Source organism: Pleurodeles waltl, chromosome 5 (genome assembly GCF_031143425.1).
Source record: "Pleurodeles waltl isolate 20211129_DDA chromosome 5, aPleWal1.hap1.20221129, whole genome shotgun sequence".
Taxonomy (NCBI): domain Eukaryota; kingdom Metazoa; phylum Chordata; class Amphibia; order Caudata; family Salamandridae; genus Pleurodeles; species Pleurodeles waltl.
In genome coordinates, this window is record NC_090444.1 from 606,115,339 (window position 1) to 606,138,651 (window position 23,313).

The 23,313-nt window shown below is 43.0% G+C and overlaps 1 protein-coding gene across 2 annotated transcripts in view; it reads right to left on the reverse strand.

Annotated features, from left to right (window-relative positions):
- The window catches only part of KIF26B (kinesin family member 26B), a 577,552-nt gene that overhangs the window by 37,648 nt on the left and 516,591 nt on the right, over positions 1-23,313 (reverse strand). For both annotated transcript variants that reach the window (XM_069234446.1, XM_069234447.1), the window contains one exon: positions 946-1,108. In XM_069234446.1, the coding sequence (XP_069090547.1) occupies positions 946-1,108 (163 nt within the window). The remainder of the gene's footprint in view (positions 1-945; positions 1,109-23,313) is intronic.

The following is a 23,313-nucleotide window of genomic DNA, read 5'->3' on the forward strand; positions in this document are numbered from 1 at the left end:
GTTTTGGTATACACGAAACTTTGCAACATTTTCTAGAAATGTTGCCGAATTACCCAAAGAGGAATTATGCAGATTTCACACATCCCTTCTCGCAGACAGCATGCTACACATGGCTAGGGAAACAAATACACAAAAACTCCTGAGGCTGGACTACATAAGTTTTTGCAACTATTTCTGTGCTCTGAGGGTATTTGGGTATTACAAAATGAGGCACAGCTTTTTGTTTGGGCCCTTTCTGCACTATTCATTGCACGGGTATATAATTTGCAGCTGTAGAATATCAAGATGTTGTCCTCACATCTGCACCATGTGTCGTTAATTGTACAACAGTACACAAAATGCTTAGGGTTAAACAAAATTGTAACTCTAAATGAAACAACAAACATTTGCGATTTCAGCCTCGAGCTTTCTACTATTGCACTGGGAATATTTCTTCTGAGTGGATGCAGAACTGTGAGACAGATACCCTTGCAATCACTGCCAGGTTAAAGCAGACTTGTACTGGCAAGCATGATGAGAAACGAAAGTGAAAGAGTTCTTTACCCAGTACCCACGGGTTACCATGTACCGATGCATCAATAGGCAACCCTCAATTTACACCTTCATCATTTCCTATTGGCTGATTGGGTCACATGGAGGGATTCTGGAATACCAACCAGCTAATAAAAACATATTGACCACAACGGTTTACTTTTAGTTACCGGATAGAGTGTTTTTGCCCACCAATTACACGGTGGGGGAATAGGTTATTTTCTAGTTTTCGTTTTTTACAAATCTCAAAGATCTGACTCCGCTATGAAGCAAGCATTTTCAGATCTTGCAGACTTCATACGAATACCAATCATACATTTTGTGAACTATTATTTGTACAAGCCAAAATATCTTCAAACGACCCATCACTCTGTGTGATCCTATGGCCTATATCTCTCCAGTGCCCTGCCCTACCTTAGTTTTCTTTTTCTTCATCCTCAGGACCCTGGACGCAATCTGGATGGTGGACAGGGTTTCCGCGTAGCTGCCCGCGGCGGCGGAGATGTGTGCGATCATGGTGGTGCGGCAATTCATATTCCCCAGGGACTCCCGGAGCAACATTGTGAGCTTGCTGTCCCTGCAAAAGAAAATGAATTAGAGCTGCATTAGTGAGCCATGTTTCACTTGGACTGTCATGACGTGACTTCAGGTCTCGGAGGGCCTGCGTTCTTTAATGGAATACTAATCGCCGCCATGCTGCAGGTCCGCATTGTGTTGTGTCTGTAGATAAGTGAGCTGAAAGATGGGGCAGCTACAGAAAAAAAAACTTATTTCCAATTCCCCACCAATGCTCCTTTTAAGAAATTATCTTCCAGCTGAAAAGCCAGATTGAGCACAGCGTTTGAAGAGAGCCAGATCTGGCGTACGTAATGTTAACCATCTATGACAACTAACATGGAGCGAGAAGCATTTTAGACGATGTGCATTGACTTAATAACACCTAATATGACACTCTTGGCTACCAGTCTATCTAATGGACTTGTAATGCACTTTGGGATCTAATTGCAGATGCCATATTTGATCAGGCACATTCGGCCTTGTGTTAAGCATCTCGTAACACTAGTAGTCGTAGTCAAATATACTGGAGTCAGAACCCGAACCCTATGTCTGCACAGACCCTACAGCCTCGAAGCATGGACTCTGTACCCTGGGAAAGGAGAAAGGTCAGTGAAGAGGCACCTACAGCAATGGCTAACTCTAGTAGTCATGGCCACTGGCTGAGGCAGCATGTTGACAACATTTCCAGACAATAATGTAGATTTCTGTAAAATGGGGATACACATTTTGCTGATGTTCAGATAAAGTGGGCCAAAGCATTACTTATGGAAATAGACCTGTACCAGGTAACCTCAAAACAAACAAAGCATACTTCAAATGGTCCTAAGACAGTTATCTTGGCGTTGGTAATACTGATTATTCGGCTCCCAAAATACCGGGTACTGTTGCCTGCCAGATGTGGACTTCAGATAGGAGTAGACAATGGTAGCAGTAGAAACTCGTGTTAAAAGTAATTCTTACTCTGGAATTTTGGGAGCTTTGCTGAAGACAGCTGTATGGTGGAGGGCAATAGGGCTGATAAAGAACTTCTCCATCATCCCAATGTTTGTCCAATTGATTCACAATGTTTTATCTGGGACATTCCACTATCAGCGGGTGGAATGTTCCAATTACTTTATAGTCCCCTACCTTGGTCTAGCCAGGCTATTAAAAGCCCTCTCTGCCATTAAAGGCCTGCTGCTAAGATGGGCAGAGGGCCTTTAACGACCAGTAAAACCCTGGACAGCAGACTACAATGCTGCATGCATGCATTTATACCACTTTTGTACGCTTCCTCCCTTACAGTACAACAAGCATGTCATATAAAGCTTCCTCCTAGCATAAAGAATGCAACAGTTTCCCTTATGCCGCTGTCAGCGGGTTTAAAATCAAACTTGACAGCCAGTGTGTGTACATCCCCAGAAACCCTTTGTGAATGTATGGGCAATTAGACATGGCGACGAAGTAAAACAATGATATCAGAGAGCTGTATGCTGCAATTATCAGGCTTTTGAAATATATTAAGTGGATAATGTTGATCTGCAACGGATATATATGAGCCATTAAAACCACTTGGGGGCTTTATATCAGGCATTCATTAATTATGTTTAGCAATATCTTTCCAGCAAATTTGAGTCTTAAGGCTACACTTCAAGCTGCTCTGCGTTATCTGAAATGCTGGTCCATTTCTCAGGGCATCTCTGATGCATTTATTTGCCTGGCACCGTTAATTAGTCACAGCGAGTAACGGGCACCGCTCTCATCTCCATCACTGCGGCATGAATAGGTCGTGACAGCTTAATGGCGGCCGAGGAGGAGACGGGCATGGTGGGCGTCTTCAGAGACAGCAGCACTGGAGGTCCGCACGGGGAAGAGGAATGAGCAAAGACTTTATCGATGTCTGCCGTTCTTGCCAATCGGAAATGTGCAGCACAGGGCACCGTGTGATGCCAACCAGCTGAGCAGCCCTGGGACGAACATCACACTAAAAACACACTTTCACGCGTAGGTACGTGTACACGACACATACGTGTGTATAAATGTCCCATGTCAGTGAAAATAAATGCGGTCCAATAACGCACGTTTAGAGCAATTGTATTACAAGCCCGGTCACACATTTATTGTTATTGTGCAAAGGTAAACATCCATACGATTACCACAGTACAGCGAAACTGGCATACGGAAAAACACTATTTCCTGCCTCCCCGATCCGATGTTACATTGATGTTACAAATAAAAACAGTTCTGGTATTAGACACAAGGCCTCTTCAGTGTAGGCCTGTAGCCAGGAGTACAGGTTTTGGGGGGCAATGACACTGGCAATGACAACAATGTAAAAAAGATTTTGTGGGGGTTGCCCGGCAAAATGTTGTTAAAAGCCTATTGTTGTCTACTGTCAGATTTACATTGTATTGAGGATAGAATTTTACAGGTCGGTATATGCGGCTCTCCTGGAATTTCTGGGAAATATGTGGCAAATCATATGCCTAAAAGCAGTGGAGGCCACTTATACTGGTGAAAACTGGAAAGAAGCAAAATGCAGGTAAATAAGAGTGCATTGAAGATCTCACTCAAGAAGTATTTGGGAAAAGGAAAAGTACGTGGTGCTCTTTGGGACAGGAACATTGATCAAAACAGGAAAGATAATAAATACAAATCTCTCCCACAAGAAGCCTGTGAAAATGTTTATTAGAACATTGGAATGCTGGGGGCTCCATTGAAAACAATGGAGTGCTGCGGGCTTTTACTGGCCAGTAAAAGCCCGCAGCGCCAACATTCCAATGTTCGGGTTGTTCACAGCAGCAGCTGTGAACAAAGCCTCACGGAGCCCGAGAGGATTTTAATCCCCTCGGGCTCCGTGAACATTTTTTTTTTTTTAATAGAACATTCTGCCCTGAGTGGCAGAATGTTCTAATAGCCTTAGAACCCGCCGTAGCGGTCTCTACCGGCTATTAAAGGCCCTTTCCCTTGTTAAATGCGGGAGCGGGCCTTGAACAGCTGGTAGAGCCCGCTATGGCGGGTTCTAAGGCTATAGTAAATACTGCTTTTTTGATCACCTTAAAAATTCTGCCCGTGCTGGAAATTAAGCAATATACTCTAGAAATGCATCATTGTGAGGGGGAGGAGAGTAGGGTTGTAAAGTCTAGCAGCTGATATCCTGCATAGTTGAAGCGCAATGAAAGCAATCCATTATGGCACTATCATTATGCCACTAGCTCTTAATAGGATAGGACCAATACACCTTAACTATGTTGCATCAGTGCTTAATTTGTAAATAAAAAGGAGCCGGTGCCCAAAGCCCTCCTCTTAAACACGCGGCTGCTGCAATTAAATGTACAAACACAAAATACTGTGGGGGCGTAATCCTGAAGCCATCTCGGGCCTCTTCAATCCATTTACAGCCACTTCCTGCCCCTTCAGCCCACTCTTGCAACTTTCTACTTTCTCCCTTTGTGTCGCTTCTTCGTTTTTCCCTTCCTCCGTCTTTCCCATATGTGTCTTTTGATCGCAGCAACGCTTGAGGCAGAAGAATAAGCCCCGGCCCTCAAAAATAAGTGCCAGTGCTTAGCACTGGAAACAACAAGCACAAATTAAGCACTGCGGTGCAATCATTTCATGAACAATATCATAGTTTCTAAAACGTGCTGTCCTACTTTTTATTGGGGAGCAAGGTCTCCAAGGTCCGCTCTGCTTTTAACAGAGGGTACCAGCACCTCCACCTGTCAGGATGGCTGCTACATTTTTATTATTAGAGTCACTCCGCAGAAGATGGTCACTTTTAATGGGCAGTGCCAATGTTAGTCAACACAGCGACGATTCTCTGTGATGGAAAGCTTAGCTGCCGTATGATAGTATACAGTACCATCACTTTTCTGCCTGGCTGCTGATACTTTCATGGAATAGGGCCACCACATGTCAATAGCGCTAATATAATTTTGATGGACACTGTCAACATTTTTCCAGAGAGCTCACACACTACCCATGGACAGTACCAATACCTTGCAGTGGACTGGACATTCTTTTATTGGGCGACTCCATCACTTCCCATCAGGACTGTCATGCATTTAATGGGCTGTACCAGCACTTATCAGCAGGAATGCACAGTGTTATTGGAAAGGACCAATAGCCACATCTGGTGGCTCTGTGGACTAATTCCTGCAGTTCAGGAGTCTGTGTTTGGCCGCATGATGACAGGTTTGAGTCCAGGCACATCCATTCACCATTACTTCCTCCAAGTCTAGGCAACAGTTCCAAAGTGTTGGAAAATAATAAAGATCTGTTACAGGTTTAATATTGCTAAAAGGTTCTTTGATGTAAATGTGTGCTTTACAAATGAACATTATGCCATTTTATGGTTATCCAATAATAGCTGCAATACCTCTACGAGGGAGTGGGCAGAGCTGCCAACTGGCGCATGTCCTAAGGGGCATCTTCCGTCAGGTGATGCTTTTTCGAAAAACAAACACAAACCACTGCTTTTGGGCTCTCTGAAGTTGACCACAAGGCATAAGGCTAGCTGGCAGTGCTTACAGTACCCCTAAAATAAGTAGGGTTCTTTTAACTACAGAATAGAAGGGCACATGCTGCATACACAACCCATAGCATCCTCCTGCCAACAGATGAGCACTGCCTGAGCAGAGTACAATACTCAAAGAATGGCTTAAAAAAAGAATGGCATGTAGTAGCTATGATGTTTATCAATGTCGAATTTCTCCACCTCAAGATGGCACTGGAACGCAGTGCAACATGGCCATTTTTAATGCAAACAAGCGAAAGACATACTGTACAACATTAACTTGAGAATGAGATATCTGCATAGCCTTAGCACTTTGCATAAATTAGTTAATCAGTTAATTCAGATTTTGGTTTAAGTAAAACATGTGGTATTTGTTGGGTGAAATAGTTGGCATTGATTTTGGTGCTGAGGGCTGTTAAAGGATTGTGATATTGAGCTGGGACCCTAGGTCCGTTTGCACCGAAGTCCATGTCCATTGTTGTTTGTTGTTCCAATGACGACGAGTCTTCAACGTCTGTGTCTTATTGTCAGCATCTCATTGTCACTGTTTACCAGTTTTTAAATATGTTTGCGCCATTGTGCCCATGTCCTTTTATTCTCATTTCTTCTGGTATCAGTGCCCGAATGGCAATGTCCCAAAACCGATGTCTTTGTCACAATGTCTACAAATGTTGCTGTGTCCATTTCCCCATGTCTTTGTGTCTGTGTCAGAATTCAAATATCTGTGTTAGTGCAACACCGGCAGGGTCATTGTGCAGTGCCCTGTGGTGACATCACAGTCAGTGCCCTCATGTCCATGTCACCCAGCCAGTGTCTTAATGCCATATTTATGACCCAGTTTGTGTCACTTTTGCACCAGGGAACGTGGTACAAAAGCGACACAAAACTTAGGTCAGATTTTTGAAGCCACGCAAAGCCACCTTGCGTGACTCTGAATGGCTTCAAAAATCTGGAGTAATGCAACACGGCACAAATTGCTGCGTTGCATTACTCTAAGCAAGGGAGCCGTTCCATGGGCATTGCATGGGTGTTCCCACGCAACTTCCTTGATCTTTGACCCATTTCCAGATTTACCAAACCAGGTAAATCTGGAAATGTGCCAAAAAGATATACCTCCACAGGAGAGGCGTAAGGAGACATATCTTTATTTCTCCTCGTTTTTCCCCTCTTTCTATGTGTGTGGCGTTTTGTAGCACACATAGAAAGAGGAAAAAGCCTCCCAGGATTATTGTTGTGCAGGAAGTCACACGTTCCTGCACAAAAACAATCCTGCCTACAACACAGGTACTGTGAGGCACGGGTGCCTGAGTTGGCGCTAGGCTGCCAAAACGGCACCAGCACAAGGGGAAGGGACAGGAATGCACCGTATTGTATGAATACAGCACAATCCTGTCCTTTCTCTGCGACGCAGGGAAGCGCAGCAAGGTGACTTGGCAATGGCAGTATCCCAATGTCATGTCTCAGTTCGTTGAGCCCTTATCAGTTTTTCTTTGTCAGTGTACCGTTTTCAAAGTCCCATTGTCAAGATCTCCTTGTCAGTCTCCCCACATCAGTATCCCCGCATTGATTTTCCCTTGTCAGTGTTCCCTTGTTAGTTTTCCCATGTCAGTGTCTCAAGGTCATTTCATCACCGCTACAAGTACCAGTGTCAGAGTCCCTATGTCAGTTTTCCTGTATCAGTATAGCAATGTCTTTGCCTATGCTTCTTTGCCCCTCTCTCATAGTGTTCCCACTGTTAATGTGGCTATGTAAATGTGATTCTGGCGCTGTGGCCTCTGAGTTTCCCTGTGTAATGGGTTCCATGTTGTGTCCTTGGATTATGTGAACACCTGTCAGTATCCCTGTGTCAGTGTCTCGGTGCCTGCAAAAGAATGTGTGTAATTTAGGGTCTACATGTCAGTGTCATTGCTTGTGAAAGAGTCAAAATGTCATTTGCTGATGCCTAGGTTTTGCTGCCCCTTTTTCAGTGTTATAGTCAGTGACCCATGCCATAGTCCACATCCCATTGCCAGCGACCCTTCTCAGCGGTCCCACAGAGGTTCAGATTGTCAGTGTAAACATGTTGTTTGCTTGTATAGAGCCTGTATAAGCCACAGGGCACTTCAAACCACTTCTGATGTATAGAAGGGGAGGAAGGAGGCCTGCCCTGTTTGGAAGGGCCCTTGAGCTTTGATTGGAAGGAGGGCAGGAGAGGAATGAGGGATTTTTTAGAAAGGATCACATGAGGAAAATGTTTATTTTTTTTTTTAAAGAAGGGACAGATTCACTTGAAAAAATGATGGTTGACAAAGCATACACATACATTTAACTGGTGAATACATCACTCTTTGCAGCGTTCCATTTGTTTATCATGTTCAGTCTCATTTGCGTTCAATGGAAAAGACAGGTTTTCTGTTTTAGAAATGATCTTTGGTGATCTTAAGAGCGGTTTGGGACCTCAGGTTGAACTTAAATGTTTTAATTAAAGGTTTTTTTTGGAACCATAAGGCATCTGCGTATAAAGGCCTTGCCTAGTCTGGCTTATATTGGCCTGGTTTGGATGTCGTATTCGAAGGGAGCCAGGGTTAATCACACTGTGTCTTCTCTAGCTCCGCCCATTTTTGGCACGCGCGCACTGCAGCGTGAAAGCACGCCGTGTGTTACGTGGATTATCGATTAACTCTCCCTTCATGAACTCGACAGACAAGATGTCCGTCACCCAACAATTGTCTTTGCTGGACAGGCTGTATCAGTCTTACAGGGGACTGTGGAAAAGGGGGCACCGGGGTCAACGAGGCTAAAGCAGGCAAGCGAAAGGAAAAGTCAGCACAGAAAGGCGCGAGGTCAAAGGTCCAGCAGTAACCACGCAGGAATGATTTCAAGGGTTCCTTTGGAAGGCAAGGCTTGGAGATAAAACACATGCAAGTGACCGGACGAGTAATTAACACTAGCTGGAAGAAAACGCAGGGGTAAAACTGATGGCGTGCGAGCATTTGTTGCATGGTATCACCCCTCCAAACGAAAGCCTATTTTCTTCTTTTTTTACTTATGGCTACTTAATCACCCAGCCTGGTGTTTTCGATTGGAAGAAAGGGGTGATCACGTATTGATCGCTCAATGTTATTTTTTCTGCTCTATATATTGCTAGGATGTCAGCTTGAGGCCACTTCTCAGCACACAAGCACAAGCACCGTCTTTTCTTACTACATATACCTGGCAATACATTTCAAACGCTTGACAGGATGATTAGGGGACGACAAATAAGGCTATTAAAATCTTAGAGGTTCATTACTTATTTATGACTCGGCTTCTGTAGATCACACTGGACGATAGAGGCAGGTGTAAGGAGAAGGATTCTGCTGCACTGCGTCACATTTTCTCCAATTATTACGGCAAGTAAATCACCGGGTGAGTCCACAACTTCCCTTTTTCCGGGATTAGCACCACTAGACTTTTCCCTCATTATCTTTGCCCGGGTATTGACTACGAGGCTGGCGATGGAATATTACGCACATGGTCCAGTGCATGAGAATATGCCTTGTGTGTTCAAGTCTGAAGCTAAAGAAAGAATGTACATAAAATCCATCAGATAGTACCCAGCCCTTACCTGGGCATATTGTTAATGAAGCCCAGAACTAAAAACTGCAAGCTATACCTTTTCTTGCTTGGCACAAAAACTACCAAATACATCTGAAACAAATCTGTTCTTCCATTTCAATCTCAACAAAATACCACTGCAGCGTATCATGCCACTTTGGTAATGACTTCAGGGGAAGATTCTTTGACAAATTGTGAACTTGTAAGTTATAACAATGCCAACCTTTGCCATTGCCAATGCTTTTTAATAAGTGTTTCATACTGATGTTGGATAGCATTCTCAAAAAAAAAAAAAAAATAAGAAACTGAGAATAAAATGATGACTTGTACGCACATATGCATCATCATTCATGTGCGCATGTGCATACTCTCGCTATGCTCGTGCAGCCTGATGATGTGCAAGCTTGCATCACCATGCATATGTGCACATTCGTTAAGATGAAGCCATCGTTTTCTTTTAAGAGTACTGTCCCAAGATGTCAGACACTAATCGTGGAATGGTAATCAAAAAATATTTTCAATGTACACAAAAGTACATTTTTAACAAGCATTGGCAAAACCAATAGGTTTCACCTTTACAGAACAAGTGCCGAGGTGTTGGGTTGGCCAAAGTGGGTAAAGTATTGCTTTAAAAAAATACACTGAAGGAAAAGCAAACACAAATCTAATGGTATATCAAAACTGTACAGTGAATTTAGTCTTTTCAGTGTTATAAATGTGTGGTTTATTTTTCAAATACTTTTCACATAAGGAACTGAACAGAATTTGAAAATATTAACAAGTGTCAAAATGTAAAGGGAAATGCTTGGCTGCTACGGCTTATTTTTGGGCCTCCTGGAAAACTGTCATTCTAAATACACATTCTGCCCCAAACACTAGCTGAGTGAGTGCAGCAGATGGCCCTTCCACAATAGATGGACAAATGCCTTTATGCGTCAAATCTTGTGACTTTCATGGGATGTGAGGAATACAGGAGATAGAACAAAAACAATGCTTAAAAGTCTGCTCTTCAGCCATAACCCAGCAAATATATTCCTACTACAGTGGTTTTACAGGCAACCTGGGAGAGATAGGCAGGAACACAAAGCGTGGAGTGGATCGGGATTGGGGAGGATGCAAGCCAGCCAGTGAAAATGATTGTAAAGAGAATATACTCCACTGGAGGGACCAACATAAGTAGAGAAAGTCAGACCATCAATTAAGAAGCAAACAAATGACAGGGACAGTAAAACCAACCAACTGTAAGCAAAGGGAGGCTGTAAGTTCACAACAGGGTTTTCCCAGATAATGCATGCATTTTTTTAAATGGCTGGACAGGAGTAGTAGAGGAGCACTTGTGGGAGAAGGCAGTAAGGGTGGTGGAAGCAATGGGGAGAAGGTGGGGTAGGCGCAATGGCATAGTTAGAGGTGGTGGGGGAGAAAAATACATTCGAAAGCAAATAAGATAGGGGGTCAGGGAAGCAATGTGCAAGTTGGGGGAGGAGGAGAGAGCATAATGGAGCATGCAGGTTATTTTTAGGGTAAGCGGTACACAAGTGATGGAACCAAAATATCACATACACATGCTGAAGGGAAAAGAAAAAAAAGTAGTTTTCCTTTTATGAACAGCGGAGGGATACAATCATCCAACCAAAAATATGGTAAGCAATGGGTTGGTCCAAAGCCCACAGTTACTTTTGATATTGTCCACAATACGTCTTTTGACAACAGACATCTAAAAGCTGCTTGTTGGTGAGACCTAAAAAGTACTGATCATCGACTCCAACATTTTCTTTTGTTGTAGTATAAATCATGCTCGATTGTGGATTGGTTGCACAAACACTTTTAGACGTTAATCAGTGGGTGAGAGACTAGAAACTTAACGTCAGTTAAGTTTTCAAAGTCTTGCACAGTCCTCCACTGTGTCAACATTATATTGCCTACTTCTGTCTGTAAGCAATCTTGAAATATTCATTGGAAAAACAGTGTGCAGTCACCAAGTCCCCTATTTAAAGTTTTTAAAATACATTGGAGCTCTGAAAGTAGCTACAGAAAAAACACATTGGTTCTTTTTCTTCTTCTAGAGTGCCTGTACCCCAGATAGTATACATACTAGAGAGCTACATACATCTTCTGGTTGTGAGGGATATTATTGTGTACCGCAGAATAAAGTGAACAGCCAAGGGCTTACTCTTAAGACAACTTGTGTTGCAGGTAAATAACATGGCTATGGTAAGCTTTAGTGTAAATCTTGCAACTTTTCTTAGATCACATGTTTGTAGTAGCCTATAACAGTTCGATCAGAAATGTACAGTAGCACACATTGTTATTCGGGAAACAGTACAGTCAAATGATTGGATGGAATTACAAAAGCCAGTGTGACTGTGAGATGTGTTTAAGAAGCAAGGGCACGGACAACAGACAAATAAATTCAATATGACAACGATGAGCATGCGCCTTATGTCCAGATCAACCATGCAGTCAGTGACATCATCCATTCACAATTTCACTGTCTCATGACCATGTTAGTAAGTTGATTTCCAATAATTTTAACTTAATATAAAGTAAGTTCTGTAGTGAGTCTGAAATAGGGGGACCATAAAGTAAGGACAGAGAGATTTTCTCTGACAATCATCAGGTGATAAGGTGACATTCGTGAAATGCCAGACTACATCCACGGGCTCTGCTCATCCTGAGATATAAAATCAATAAACAAACACTTGTACATACTTAGTATTAATTTCACAACAGGTGTTTAGCATTTGTCAGCAGATTGGCTTGTCAACTCTATTGTCCCGCTGGATATTTTACAAGAAAATCTATATGATACAGATGCATGTTTATACCTTGGACCAGATTTACAGTGGCAACAGGTTTCCTTGGCCTGTAGCCAATGAACGCCAGTCGTACCCATTCCTGAACTTCTGAGCTACATTCAGGACACCTGAAAAACACTTTACATTCCAAATTTTAGCTGTTAAATTTCTTTATAGGACAGTGGTCTTCAATCATTGGATGGGGCCTTCCCTCTGAGGGGCCTAACGTTGTCTCCAGGAAGAGACAAGACTGTGGTAAAAAAAAAAAAGAGAACCAGACATTTTTATGTAAATTGAATATTGTCTCTGAAAACCAGCGTCCTTTTGCCAATGTGTGAGGCAAAATGTGGTTTTAACAGGTAAGAAAGAATATTATTGCAATGTTGAACATTAACAATAGAGCTGCACATCTATATTTGTCAACAATTTTAGGATGTATGAAACCCCTGGCCTTTAGATTCCAATCCTTGACTTGCAATATTTTTAAATTTCAGTTATTGGAGATATTGAAAGCAGAAATGCATTAGAGAACATAGTTTTTGGACTTTTGATTAGCAATGCCTCCCACTATTCTCATTTGCAATGTTTGACTAATATCCCAAGTCTGCATTTCACAGAGAAAATACCTTCAAGCCTTTGTACAGTGTTTAGAGCGCTTGCACTAATTAGCATTTTATTTAACAATTCTGAGTCCATTTCATGTAGGTTCTCTGACTTAATAGTTATCTGCATAAAGAGGACTAGGAGTGTAAAAAATGTGAATGTCGCTTTAATGCGTGACTCCACTGTCTTTTCAGAATACTCATAGAATTCAATATTTCCTCCTTCCTTATCAACAGTGGTAATGCCTGCTGAGTCAGTATACTGGCCTGTCTTTTATTTTGATATTTCTGTTTTATGCTGTAGATAGTTTGCCAGTTGATCTGCACACCAGCCACTGTGTCCTCTCAGAGCTCAGACTTCAGTGGTGAGCGTGGTCTACGAAGAAAAAAAGCCAGCACTTTAACTCGGCAGGTACTACCAGGTACTCAGTACCTGCATGTCTTTAATTTGCAAGGGATAGTCCCATGTTATGCCATTAATTGTGTTTAACCAATGACTTTGTGTTTCACCACTGCGCATATTAGTTGTTCAATGTTCATCAGGAGCACATTACATTCTGTATTCAGTTTAGCTGCCTATTGGCTTTAACATGGCATTAGACATTACATTCTGTATTCAGTTTAGCTGCCTACTGGCTTTAACGTGGCATTAGACATTACATTTGGTATTTAGGTTAGCTGCCTATTGGCTTTAACGTGGAATTAGACATTGCAGTTGAGACATTGCAGATGAGCTGTGTTTTTCCACATGGTAGACGAATCTGTTTTTCAAATTGAATTCACATGAACCCTAGCATGATAAGACAGCGTATATTTGGTGTTTTCCTTTCTGCTCAGCCTTGGGAAGAGGAGAGGCTTAGGAGATCTGGCCAATCTCCAATGGCTTGTTTTACTTCCCAGGTCTGAGAGGAAGGGGCAAGGCTTTTTTAATGGTGTGCCTGGGCGGCAGCAAGGGGATAATCTCCAGGACTTCAGTCAGGAGCGGACGTCAGCTGCCTGGCATCCCGTTTGTGTGGAAAATCTCCTTCTTGCAGTTGAACAGGAGTCATCAACTTGCAGGCATGAGAAGGATGACGAGCAGTGATAGGCCCTATGAGTGATGACATTTTGACTTTTATTCTTTGCTTTGAAGTTATGCTATAATATAATCACATGTATTTGCTGTGTACATTGCAATTGAGAAGTATTTTGATATATTTTGCTTTCATTGCTGTGACTACTTTTAAACGTGTGCTTCCAACCTTCTAATCTCGTCTTTCAGGAACCTCGTGGTGAAGTAATAATAATAAATGTCTTCTTTAAACTAAGAAGTGCATTCCAGAGAAGTTTTGTCACCTCGGTCATAAGATAAGAGAAGGAAAGCAAAACATTCCAACACTACTCAGCTCCAATACTTTTTATGAGAGAGTGTGGGCACTTCTAAGCAGCAAACAGGTACTGTGGGACAAGGAGTACCCGCACTTCTATATTTCCATTTTAAACACTGCGTTTAGGTGGTCTTAAGAGATGTCAAACTCTAGCATATCCCCATTGAGTACCACTCTTGTGTGTCATCCCTATACACAAATTCAACATCCACAGAAGACATTCCAAGAAGTAATTGACTCTAAGACACACTTTCCAAGAGCCATCGATGTATTAGTGGCAGGAGACACACCCAAGCTGAGCAATTAAGCAAATGACTTGATTTCAGTTAAAACAAGCATTTGCAATGTAACGGGTCTCGCATTACGTCGAGTTGGAGCTATTAGCATTGTAAACTCCTAACCGGACCTCTCTTGCCACATTAAATGGAAAAAAAAAAAAAACAAGCACGATCGCGCTGTGTTCGCGCTGTGAAATAAAGAGAAAAAGTAGTCCAGAACCCATATGGAAAACATGGAGCCTTGTATGTTTCCAGTAGTTTATCGGTGCTCTCGAGGAGGGCTAAATACAGGAAAAGGCATGACGAATGCATGCCTTTCACGAATTAAAACAAGCGGATTTTAAAAGGCAAAGCCCACGAACCAATGAAAGTGACTGACGTAACATGGGCGTGGTTAAAATCCCCCTTTGCGCTCGCCCCTAAAAACCTAATCCTGCTCTGTACTGGTTGAGGGTGGTATCTTCAACTAAATATATTAATAAATGTGCATCACCCAATGACTGATTAATCCTTTATGAAGCAACGTTATCAGGGTTCCACCACAGTGGAGCTTGGGCTGGCGCACGGCCAAGTGGGGCAGACTCGCAGCAGATAAGGGGAAGTGCGCTGCAATAGAGCAGCACCTAACACTGCGCGTCTGTTTAGCTGACTGTTTCAACGAACAAGCAGATACACAACCAGGCAGCAGGCCATCAACATAGAACCCGCTAACAGATATTGTCTGCCCTCCAGAACAGTTTCACTACTGCGAGGGGTGCTTTATTGTAAAATATAACCACTTTTTACGCTGGGTGGAGTGGGTGATTGAAGAATAATGGGTAGTGCTTGCAGCTGCCCTGTGTGGCTTCCTGAGATTAATCTACTGTCGTTCCCTCGTCGAGAATGCTCATCAGACAATGAGATTGCTTCCTCCGGCCTAGCTACTGCGGCAGCGATTTCCATCATCAGAGATTCGTTTTTCTTCTTCAGAGGACGATTACGGTGTTCATTGCACTGCTGTGAAAGCACAGCCAGAGGAACAAAAGGCTAAAAATATTGTTAAATCAAGAAAAAGGTGAAGTCAGCAAAGGTTGTACAAGGATTTATGCAGCCCTTAGAGAAGACGCCGAGCCACACTGCTCACCTTGTAATATGAATGCATTTGTTGGTTGTAAGGTCAATTTGGGGCCCAAATACCCAATGCTGAGAGATTACATTTCACTAGGGAATACCATTTTCAACCCTCGGCTTTCATTTAACAAATCAGTGTATCCAAGGAGATGTAGTCTAGTTGTGGCCTGGGAAAACAGAATAGCAATAGTGTAATCTGGTCACTCCAGTCCTAAGCAGCATCCTCCTAGTCTTGCGATGCATCAGTACTGTATTATGTCAGACTTGGTACAGCCTCAAGGAAATCAGCTTGAACAAAGCATTGTGACAATTCTGTCATTAGATCCAGCGCAAAGAGCACGTTAGAAGGTAAAGGCAAATTTTCGATCTAAGAAAATTTCAGAGCAATTCCCAAAAAATTCAGAGATCCACAAAATTACAGGTACATTGCTATTCATATTTTTTAGAAAAGCTCGCAATTTCTGCCTAGAATGGCATGGTTGTCTAGAACCTAGCTATAGTTCAAAAATCTTTGACGTTCAAATTCCCAAAAAAGTTAATGTAAAACCAAACAGATAGAATTATGCAATTTTGGTGAGAATTTTGCAGTATATTAGTACTGCAAAACTGACTTGTTACAACCGCTGGCACAGATTTCCAGCCAAAGTCTGGATGTGAAAATGAGAGGCTTCTTAGGTTAACTTTGTCACCAGGCGATTACCAAAGCGGAAGGAAAGACTTGATCATTCCAGAACAGACCTAACATGATGTGGGCAAGGCGCAGATGCTGGACGGATTTAGTGGCTGAATGTGCTTGCAAATAAATTGCTGCAATTTGTGGTACAGTAAACAGAGTAATCATAATAGCAGTATCACAAGACATGAGAATACCCATTGCAATTCGAGTAATTTGAGCTTGAGTGTTATTCAAACAACAATCTTCACAAAAATGTGTGTTTTCAGTTTCCTAAATATTGTTTTCAGTGATACACGAGGAAAAACTTACAGTGTGTAGTTCAGGTACCTCAAAAACATTTCCCACTGAGGATCCAGCAGTCTATTGAGCATTAATTCTGTAGGACTTGAGATAACATTAAGCGCAATTGCAAATCAAAGCAGCTCAATTCAGTCGAAATACACTGAGGGTTTTGTTAAAACAAGGTTTTTGTTACCGCACACTGACAAACTTGCAAGGAACCATTTAATAATATAATGGATATCAACTGTAATTGTAATTCCTTGAGTATGTATTGTTCTTTGAGAACAATGAGTAGGACAGGAGGAGGAGACCAGGCAGATACTACAGAGAGGCAATAAAACAGCTCGAGACAACCCAGGGAAATGAAGGGACCGAGAATCCATGAGGCAGGCAAGGAACTTGATCAGTTTGCTTAAAAGTTAAAATTTCAGGACACTAGTAAGCGCAAAAGTCAGACTGAGTCAGCCAGAGCATATTATGTGAAACAAAAACTGGCCCATGTATTAGCCTCCAGTCCCTTTCTTAATAACTTTTGAACAATTGCAGGAAGTTACTAGTAAGACCGTAACTGACGGTTTTGGCCAAGGACAACATTATTTGGAGTTTGTAATTTTGCACCTGCAAAATCTGTAGGTTGCCTGACAAGACTGAAAGGATCATAGCTGAACCCATCATCTCCTGGATGGTGTGGTGAGTACTGGGCAACGCGCAATATATATCTTCCAGGTTGGAAGCATTTACTGTTATGACGGACCCAGATTTAGGACTTTGATGCCAAAGTCTTTAAGAAGACCAATAACCTATTCATTTGGAAGCAGGGATCAAACACTGCACCTTTGGGAACAAGGGGATTTCCCATGAATGCTTCTCAGAGCAGCCCAGTTTGCATATTACATACAAGTGCTGCAAACTGCTGTGAAGATACATGTTGCTTGTGTGTACATCTATGCAGTTCTGAAGCCTATATACCCGACAGAGCAATGTCATCACACACCGGTCTGTTGGGATGTGCCTGGTGTGCCCTTGTAGGGCCCTTCTAATTCACCTTCAACAAGTAGGCGCAGGATCTCCTGGCACAAAGCCAGACTGTGCTACCCTGATAAGGCTGTCTTGAACCGTGCCTTGCATGACTCCGGGAGGAGTTTAAACCCTCAGGATGACGTCTACAGTTGTACCATACAGTTGGAACTAAAAGGTCTGTAAACCTTTCTCTGCTCCGCCTCCCCAAACACAAACTTGGAGAGTGCAAAATAGATATTTTACATTTCCCTCAGCGGCCTGCTCAGTTCTGCACATGATAGGTATCGGAAACACGCGGAGAGGCTAAGAGAATTCCATAATTTGTATGAGGTACAGCTTAGTTAGCAATGCACCACCTGTAATATGGAATTCCACAGAGCGCTCCATAACACTTTGAGTTTAGTGGTTTTCTATGTAAGCCGTGTGTAGCCCTAACTGCTCTCACAACCCCCCCGGAGTCTAATACTTCTGTCATTTCATTCACGCGCAGTGGTCACTGCCTACGGTCTATTGCCAGCTCTTTGATCTCCTTCTGAATAACGTCACAAGCTAATATCACAAGTTTTGAAGCATTGTGAGTGCCGATTTATACAAACAACGCAACTGAAAAGCAAGTAAATAGCCGCAGGGTTGGAGTTGAGTCAGATGAGACAGAAGACTTGTAAAGTTTCCATTCATTTATGTCATTTCCCTGAATGTACAGCACCATGGCCAAACTGCATGGAAGGGCATTGAAAAGTGCTATTCACAGTGAGAACACACAGATATGAACATACACACAGAGAAAGAGAACGAAGGGAGGAAACCATAGTATTCCTGAAAAGATGGATGCATGTCTGCCAGCCTGGACACATGTAGCTCCTATGCTTGAAGGGGTACAGTCCAACAAACATCTAGGCCTCCTGGTGCTCCAAACTGCATGAAACTCATCATTCTGATTTTGAATCGGACAGAGCTGTGTGGGCACACAACCTCACCCCACGCAGCAGGTTAACCAGAAGAAGATTTAACGCCAGTGTGCTCATGTGGGATACAGACTTGCATCAACAGCTTTACACTTGTAACACCATTCTGGTCTCAATATTTTGAAGCACCAGGGGGCGCTGAAATGTTTTAGGGGTGTGAACGTTCACAAGCATAATACAGCAGTGATCATCCGCTATTTGGTTTTGGTGCCAGGTGAAGCAGTTGTAATAGATTTTTGTGGTAGATCTATGGAGGTGCCACTAAAGTAGTGAAGAAGGTGGTTCATAAAGGGGCGGGGCTTCCATCTGAACCTAAACTTCACCATGGACCCTCACGAGTCCCATAGGGCACGGTAGTATCAAAGGGCACAAGGAGCATCACTTGGTCAACAAGGCTAGGCGCTTAGGTGATAAGAAGTGGTGAAAGAATCACTACCCATCATCTAAGACACTGAACTATTAAAAAAAGCTCAACAATTGTACCACATCCGTGCACGTCCACATTACAGATAATTCATCTAATTCTGCTGTTACCTAGGAGTAAAACTGCTTCTCACTCGCTGATTATTTTTTAATGCTTTAATTTTATTAATAGAAAATGCAAGCCCTAAGGGGTTCCTTCGATATAAGAATCAATTATTTTTTATGACGTATCCGCAGGGCATTTAGTAAGATGCTCCTTTTCACCTCCAAAACCTCTTCATCAGTGTAACACCACTCCTTCATTCAGATCCAGTGCTGATATGGTGGTGTCCTCATGCAGTCTCAAGAAACACTGCTACAACGGTCTCAAGGAGCTTTCAACTCGTTTCTTTCCAGTTGGCAGCTATGTCAAAATCTACTCGCTTGAAAATGCTTTAAAATCCACTTACTGCAACAATCATTCTCTGTAGAGACTCCCTCAGCTTCACTGTTCACTATGTGCCATTCCACACGAACCAAAACTCATATGTATTTGCACATTACAAACCAAACATTGCCTTACACATACAATGAAACCTGGAATATTTTATAATCAAGCTCAGCATATTGTATGATATCATCACAGGTAGATAATCGGGGGAAGATCCTTGATAGTTTGTTTCTACTAGTTGCTCCCACCTTCCTCCACACAACGTCCCACAGAACTTTTTAGGTTGAGCGCGCAAGCTCTCTGACCTGTTGTAATGTATCTGTGGGCTTTTATCCACGGCCACTACATGCACATCACTATCACTGGTTTGTGGGCTTGCTTTTCAAAAATCCTTTGTTATCATTGGTAAATGCTTTACGTTTGTCCCTCCTTGGGGCGGTTTGGTTACCGCCATGGACATCGACCCTGTTACATGGATAATTGCACGATTACTGATAAGTTTGACTGCGAGCAAACATTTTTCTTTGTGTGTCTTTCCTTTGCACTCATGGTTATGGCGGCCACGGTGCTTTGAATTGGCTCGCTTTGTCCAGTTAGGAATTTACAATGCTAATAGCTCTTACTTGAGCAAACCCGAAAACCTGGGAAGAAGAAACTCAAATTTAAAGTTAGCAGCGATCATGCTGTGGCCCCTGCCTTTAGTCACCTTCCTATTCATGATAACAATATACAGAAAAAAACCAACAGTAGGGGTGCAATCTAAGGTGAGAGACTGAAAGAAAATTACTACACCATTGAACTTCACCCTAGTCCTCCTTTTACATGCCGTTCAAAAATAGTGTTTCTGCAATTACATCAATTCAAACAGTGAGCCTACTTGCCTGGCTTTAATATGGGAATGTATGCACACCTGTGTTGATATAGTAGAGTTGAATATTGGCTTCACCGTTAATTGCTTATAAGGTAGATGGAGAGCTCTAATACACAAAATGTAAGCCCTGACTAAAGCACTACCCCACTGAAAAATAAAACAAACAAGCGCTCAGAGATCCCATAGCAGAGGAAGATCCAGAATCCTTCCTGGAGGTGAACTGATGATGTACTGGAGCGTAATCTGTATCTGACTGTGACGCGCGGTTTCTATCTTCCTCTCCTGGAGACACAGAGTAGAAGGTTCTCCCTTTATGAAGCACCTGTAAGCTCCGCCCGCTGAGCCACGCCCCGTCAACCCTCGAAGTAGGTAGGGGAATTCCCGCCTCTTGCCAGAATGATGGACAGCTTTCCAAGGCGACCCCACTGCGTTTGCCGCCGACTCGCGTGGTGCGTTGTTGATGCGCAGGGGCGCGAGGACATCTCCGCGGGGACGCACTAGTGGCAATGACATTGCCGGGGGCACACAAGGTTGCTGAAGACGTTTTGCCCCCGTGGCCCATCACGTACCCTAGTGTACAATGTGGACGCGGCAGATGCCGCGGTTGAAGCTCACCTTCTGGAAAGGACGGCCCACCCTGGCTCTTGGGCTTAGCAGGGATGGGGCGGGGCGGGGCTGTGCGCTCAGAGATCCCATGGCGGAGGGGATCTGGAATCCTTCCTGGAGGTGAGCTGATGATGTGCTGGAGCGTGGTCTGTGTCTGACTGGGACGCGCGGTTTCTGTCTTCCTCTGCTGGAGACACAGAGTGGAGGGTTTCTCCCTGTGTGGAGCACCTGTGGGCTCCGCCCGCTGGGCCACGCCCCGTCCACCCTCGAGGTAGGTGGGGGAGTTCCCGCCTTTTTACCAGGATGATGGATGGACAACTAAGTATTTTTTACCCATGTTTCTAATTATGTATTGTATGTGCAGATGTGTGTGTATAGTCATGTGTGTGTGTGTGTATAAATATATATATATATGTGTATATGTTGTTTCTGTGCCTGGCATGTTTCTATGAATTTCTGCTCTCTTTTTATCACACTTATCTACTCATCGCTCTTATGTCATGTCTCTATCAAACTATCCTCCATTCTCACTCGGACTCATCCCAAATCCCTTCGACCACTTCCATCTCCTAAATATCTCTGCCTAAGCTCATCCCTCCACCCCCACATCTAACTCACCAAACCTCACTCTACCTCTGTGACCTCCCACACAACCCTACTAAATTCTCCTGCATTCATCTCACCCTGCTACTATGCTCTCCCTAACCCTTCCACATCCTCTTTCCCCTCCGCCCCCCTTTTATTCATCTCAAGCCTTGGAATTGAGCAAATGAAGGATAAACTCCCAATTAACACTTCTGGATTTCTTTCCTCCTCCACCCCTCCATTACTCCAGTCAATCTAACTAACAAACTCTCATATCCGCAACTCAAATTAACTCATAATAATACTAAAACTGTACTCCTTATTAAATTATACTAATCCATCACTAATTCTTGTTGGGTACCGGAGTAGCGTGCTACTCATCGAAAAGCGCTTCGACGCCTCGTCAGGGGTAGTAAGCACTATATAAATACGATTACAATTACAATTACAATTTGCAAAGACAATAGGTCTGGATTGCATTTTGAGTCCTGAAAAAAACATTTAAAAAATGCTTGCTCTACCAAACAAAAACACATGCTACCATGATAATTGTATACAATGCACCTGAAATGAAGAAAGTTGTGTGTGGTAGTTTGGAGTACTTTTAAAATGGTGAGATAGTCCCTCATGCATTGCAATATAAGCACTCAATAGGAGATGGAATGATACACCAAACATTCAATAACATGCGATAAGAGAGAAGTACTCCCTCCAAGCAGAGCCAAAGCTCAGTCAATGTATATTTCAAGGAATTGTTAACAATAGGTCATGAAGAAAGCTGCAATGTCAAGCCGGACCTTAAAAGGGGTTCTTTATTTGTACAATGCATGGACGGGACAAAGGCTTGAATGTGTGATGATTCAGTGTACTTCTGTGATGTAAAAAAGTGCCTCAGACATTGTAATCCTGGCATTCCATGGGGGGTGGTGGGATACACCAAACAACCGTCAACTTGAGGTGAGAGAGAAATTCTCATTTAAGCAGAGCCAAAGCCCACTCCATGTAGATTTTAAGGAATTTCTGTAAAGTTAAACCTAAAGGGGATTGCTTTTTACATACAATACATATATGGCATAAGTAACCTTAATGGGGATGATTCAGTGTACTTCTGCGATGTAAAATAGTCCCATATGTATTGCAATCCAAGCACTCCACTGAGGTGAAATGATACGCCAAGCACCCAATATCATGATCTGATTCAGTAACAATAGGACGTTCTACATCTATACTTTCAAGGAAGACCTAAGAAGCTCTGAGTTAACTGCACCTTATTGTGAGTATTTTGGTGGTTGTCAGTATTTTGGTGGACATTAGCATTAGCATATTGATGTGCACTTAACACTACATGCACAAGATTAAGTTTGTGAGACAAGAACAGGCCTGAACGAAATGGAAAAGTAAGGCAAGATTAAACTGGTTAGTCCACTGTGTTAGGCCATCAGTGGCGTTATCATCTTACCACCGCTATCAGACCAACACTGGGCTTTAAAGCAGTATAGCACTGACGGAGCCCAGAAATTCAGATCAGATTGCTGCTTAAAGAAGGCTTCATCTACAAGCTAAATTAAATATTGCCCATTTGCAGAGAATGATCAGTGCTGGCAGGGGACTCTGTTAACGCTCAATTGAGCCAGAACCACTTGAAATGCAGGTGAAAATTTACGTCTCCGCACACTAATCCGAGATCTGTTACCGCTCCATATCACATTTTAATGAATTGAGCAGACATTGAAATGGAAAGCCCTTACTAATGCCGAAAGGAGTCCCCATCAGGGCTTATGTGGGAATCAACCGAGTGTGGCTGGCTCGCTAGAGCACTTACTGAACCTTCAACTAGCCAAGGATCAAAAAAGAACTCTTCCTCTTACAGACACTGAGGCGTAGCTATCACTAGTGCAGCAGGTGTAGTGGCACGGAGGCCCAGAGATGGGAGAGGCCCAATGAACACTATTGTGCATGTGTTGTTTTCCGACCCTACCAGGGACAGAGTGGGCCATTAATCAAGCTGACTGGTTTGGCCCCCGGGTTCTTGCTACACATCTGCACTGGCATTATTCAGGTACATTTTTTTATCCTGCGTCACATTCGGGCACCTCTTCTGGTACGGATATGCCTGCCTGCCTTATTTTTTGCTGTATAATCA